Raw genomic sequence first — 4,689 nt, 5'->3', positions numbered from 1 at the left:
GAAGCAGGGAGATGCTGCAGAGCAGGAACAACCCTAGAGGGAGTCAACAAAGGCCTTAGGGTTGGAAGCCCCGCCCCTTATTTACGTATTGGTAGAAGGCGGGTCTGGCTGTCATCTTGACTTTGTTGACCTGCTTTGGGACACCCTTGCTGTACTCCCCATCCCTTTGAAAGTCTGTTGGGCTAGATCAGTTGCTCTCAATTTGGGGTCTGTGAAGTCAAATAAATCAGCATTTGAACACTTTTTGTTTTTAATGTATATAGACATTAAAAGTGTCTTATGACAGATTTTCACACTTACAACCATTGCAGCAGCCCCTTACTTGATCAAAATTCAGTTGCTGGGCAATTGGTTCATATTTATGACGGTTACAGTGTCCCCGGGTCAAGTTATCACTCTTTGTGACTTCTGACAAGCGAAGTCAATGGGGAAGCCGGATTCACTTAGCGACAGTGTTGCTAAGTTAACAACTGCAGTGATTCACTTAACAACTGTGACAAGAAAAAAAATCGTAAAATGAGGTAAAGCTTGCTTAACAACCGTCTCATTTAGCAACAGAAATTTGGGGCTCAATTATGGTTAAGTCGAGGACTATCTGTATTAGATATGTTCATTTGGCTTCCTCACATGCTCCCTTGCCAACAGCAGCTTGTCAAGTCTTCAGTTGTTCAGATGTTTTGAGATGTTCCAGAGAGCTGCTATTAGCAATCAAAGTCACCATATCAGACTTCAGCTTCACCTCCCTTATTATTTATTAACTATGTGTATCTCACCTTTATTATGTTTACAAATAAATCAAGCTGGCAAACATATTGACACATCTTCCTCCTCCAATTTTCCCCACAACAACCCTGTGAGGTGGGTTGGTCTGAGAGAGAATGACTGGCTCAAACTCACTCAGCTGGCTTTCATGGCTAAGGTAGGACTTGAACTCACAATCTTCCTCTTCCTAACGTGGCACCTTAACCACTTGACCAAACTGGATCAACTCTCATCTCAATATCAAAGCCACTTTTGGGGTGCCTCAGTGTTGACCCCTGGTGACTCCCTAGACAAAATCTCCCTGCACTTTTGTTGCCAAGGATTTGGGAGTGGCTTGCCATTGCCTGCTTTCTAGGGCTGAGTGAGTGACTGGTCCAAGGTCACCCAGCTGGCTTTGTGCCTAAGGTAGGATTAGAACTCATGGTTTCTAGTTTTATTTTTTTAACCACCACACTATATTGGCTTCTTCTGTTACAGTTACTCAATAAAAGGCAGAGTGGCTTAAAGCAAGAAGGGAAAAGAGTGCTATTTGGCATCTTGTCAAATAATGTATTTATTTAATAATGTATTTCATTTTTAAAATTCAATTTACAAGGCCACCCAACTGCAAGCAATTCAGTGTGGCAAAAAGCTAAGGAACCACTGCTTTAAAGGCTTTCAAGCATCACTGTTTAGCAAAGTAAATTTTCCAAAGTATTGTTTGTGGATGCCCCTTACTTTAGGGGAGTGTCACGCAGGCGCCATCATGCAAAAAGAAACAGGGCAGAAGGGTCTCTTCAACCAAGGAATCATCCAAGAATGTATGGAGCAGAGCTGCTGTCCTGGCATCAAAAAAGCTCACTTGCGCCTCTTCGCAGTCGAGAGAGATGCAGATATTCCTGGGCTTCTCATTCAGGACCAGTTCAGAGCGTTCTGATGGAGAGATAGCCATGTATTTCCCTTCCCATTCCCCAATCTGCCAGTATCTGGTCTGCACATCAATATTTGTTAAGTTCACTGGCTTGCTGGCAATCCCTACACCCCATCCTGCTGCATCGCCTACAGCAACTTTCCAGAAATGTCTTCCTGTTGAGAACCTCTGACAGCCAAGGACATATGGATTATATTCAAATCTATTGCAGTTTGGTACGGGATGTATTGCTTTAACTGGCTTAATTCCTTTGGCGCTTTTTCGATCTTCGGAGAAGTCAAGGAGGTCAGGATGGGCTGTGTCTGGATCCAGAATTACATTCACTATAAGGGGGAAGGGAAGGAAGGAAGGAAGGAGAAAAACAAGAGCTTCAGCTGCAAGTCTACTTTGTGCCTTCACCCCCAAGAGTTTAACCCTACGGCCTCTTGTGTGAATGGAGTTCAGCTTCCAAACACCACCTCCAGAACTGAAAAACTCATTGTTTTTTTACACAATACCTAAGCATTGCCTGGTCCAGGCTTCTCCAACTTTGGCGACTATAAGACTTCAACTCCCAGAATTCCCCTGATGCGGCTGCTAGTGTCCAGGTCCCTGCTCTGCACCCTTTTCTCCAAGGACTTGGGCTCTCCCATTTTCTTAGTTCCATCCTCTGTTAACTGCCGACATATTTGGTGTCCCTCTGGCCTCTGGCCTTCTAGTCCCACTTACTTAAGTTGCCTTTGCGACCTGCCATTCCATTGCTTCCCATCCATCTGCCACTCAGCTTCACGCCCTCAGGATCCATGGATTACCTGTCCCACTCTCAGCTCCACTGCTTTCATCAGTTTGATGGACCATAAGGTGGAGACAACCCTAGCGCTCCAACTTTGCTATTTGCATTGACCCCAGGACCTAATTTCTTTGTTCCCAAAGACCTGGTTTTTCACCAACTTATAGTCAGGTAGTAAAATCAACAGGATTGGTAGGAAATCTACGTTCCTTTCAGTCCCAGCCCATATTTTCCCACTTGTCCAGATATTTTATTCTACATCAAGATTGACTTCAATTTTCTAGATTATGTATAGAACACAGTACAGTACAGTACAGTACAGTACAGTACAATAGAATAGAATAGAATAGAAGTAGAGTAGAGTAGAGTAGAGTAGAGTAGAGTAGAGTAGAGTAGAGTAGAGTAGAGTAGAACAGAACAGAACAGAACAGAATTCTTTATTGGCCAAGTGTGATCTGACACACAAGGAAATTGTCTCTGGTACATAAGCTCACAGTATACATATAAATAGCAAATAATAGGTCATAAATCATAAAATCATTAATGTTTACTGGATATTCATAGTCTCTAAGGCAGGCTTGTCAAACTCGCAAAGTCGCATGACGTATCAGGACTTTTTCCCCATTGCCAGCAATGGGGTGGGCGTGGTTTCAGTGTGATGCATCCAGCTGGCAGTTTGACATGCCTGCTCTAAGGTATGTAATTCTATATATATTTTTTGTTACTCTATTATGTTTCTCTTAAAAGTTAGTGGTATCAGTTTAAAATAGCAAGCAACTGCAATTCTTATAACTCCTATTTACCTTCCTCTACTTGCAGTCCACTTTCCAGAGTATCTGGGGAAGAAAAGGGAGGGATTCAGCATCTCATCACTGGAACTGGAGTGACAGAAGGGCCTCCCTACAGACACCCTGGTTTGCTTTCCTTGGACTCAAATCAGAAAATAAGCAATAAGGAATGCCACAAGCCAGAACGTCATAGTTGTTTATGTATATTCCACCAGATATAAATATATTCTACTATATATTTCATAAACAGGTAGTCCTAGACTTACAACCTGTCAAGAATGATTCGCTTTTCACCTTGTTTCTCTCAGCTCACAACTTGACAACAAGTGGGAGGGGAGTGGTTGAATTGCATTGGGTAGGAATGGAATGGACTGCCAAGAATCCGTCTGCAGATTGTGAGTCCCTGCTCCTCCTTTCAAGACCATGCTGCACAGTTGTTTGAACAGTCCAGGCAGTGCCCATAATTCAAAAAAGAGTGTATGTGATTGGATAGCATAATGGACTGAAGGGGACGGCCAAAGGGGGAATTCAAGTTTAATTATGTGGACATTTGAGCGGGACAGTCAGAGCTGGTTTTGCTTTTTTTGTTCCAATGTAGTGTATTCAATAAAAGTGTTACTTTTGGGAAGAACTACTATATGTCCCAGAACTTCTTTATTTGTATCTGCTAGATCAGGGGTAGGCAACCTTGGCTCTTTTATGACTCGTGGACTTCAACTCCCAGCTGGCTCAGGAATTCTGGGAGTTGAAGTCCACGAGTCATAAAAGAGCCAAGGTTGCCTACCCCTGTGCTAGATGGACATCTGACACAACCATTCATTTAGTGACCATTCAAAGTCACAGCAGCACTGAAAAAAGTGACTTATGACCAGTTCTCACACCTACGATTGTTGCAGCATCCCCAGTCACATAATCAAAATTTGGTCACTTGGCAACCAACATGTATTTATGATGGTTGCAGCGTCCCATGTTCTGGGATTGTCCTCTGCAACCTTCCTAGGGAGTGTCTGACAAGCAAAGTCAATGCGAGACGCCAGATTCGCTTAACAACCACGTGATTCACTTAACTGCTGTGATTTTCTTAACAACTGTGGCAAAAAAGTTCATAAAATGGGGCAGAACTCACTTAACAATTGCCTTGCTACGCAACAGAAATTTTGGGCTCAACTGTGGTCGTAAGTTAAGAACAACTTGTATGTATTTCATTATATTTACTGGAAACTTATTCTGCTTCCCCAGTGATCAGTGAATATGGATTTGGGAAGTAAAGAATACAGGTAGCCCTTGACGTACAACCACAATTGAGCCCAGAATTCATGTTGCTAAGTTAGAAATTTGTTATGTGAGTTTTGCCTCATTTTACGACTTCTCTTGCCACATTTGTTAAGTGAATCACTGTAGTTGTACAATTAGTAACATGGTTGTTAAGTGAATCTGGCTTCCCTATTGACTTTGCTTGT

The 4,689-nt window shown here is 42.6% G+C and overlaps 1 protein-coding gene across 1 annotated transcript in view; it reads right to left on the bottom strand.

Annotated features, from left to right (window-relative positions):
• Positions 1-1,324: 1,324 nt before the first annotated feature.
• LOC107294032 (E3 ubiquitin-protein ligase TRIM39) overlaps positions 1,325-4,689 on the bottom strand; it is a 29,888-nt gene continuing 26,523 nt past the window's right edge. Inside the window, exons 8-9 of the mRNA XM_015823235.2 lie at positions 3,245-3,277; positions 1,325-1,995 (exon numbers count right to left, since the gene is read on the bottom strand). Of these exons, the coding sequence (XP_015678721.2) occupies positions 1,481-1,995; positions 3,245-3,277 (548 nt within the window). The 3' untranslated portion in view covers positions 1,325-1,480. The remainder of the gene's footprint in view (positions 1,996-3,244; positions 3,278-4,689) is intronic.

This window comes from Protobothrops mucrosquamatus, unplaced genomic scaffold (assembly GCF_001527695.2).
Source record: "Protobothrops mucrosquamatus isolate PMUCROS unplaced genomic scaffold, P.Mucros_1.0 scaffold1803, whole genome shotgun sequence".
NCBI lineage: Eukaryota > Metazoa > Chordata > Lepidosauria > Squamata > Viperidae > Protobothrops > Protobothrops mucrosquamatus.
The sequence above is the reverse complement of the archived record's forward strand: the minus strand, read 5'-3'. Positions and strand labels throughout refer to the sequence as shown.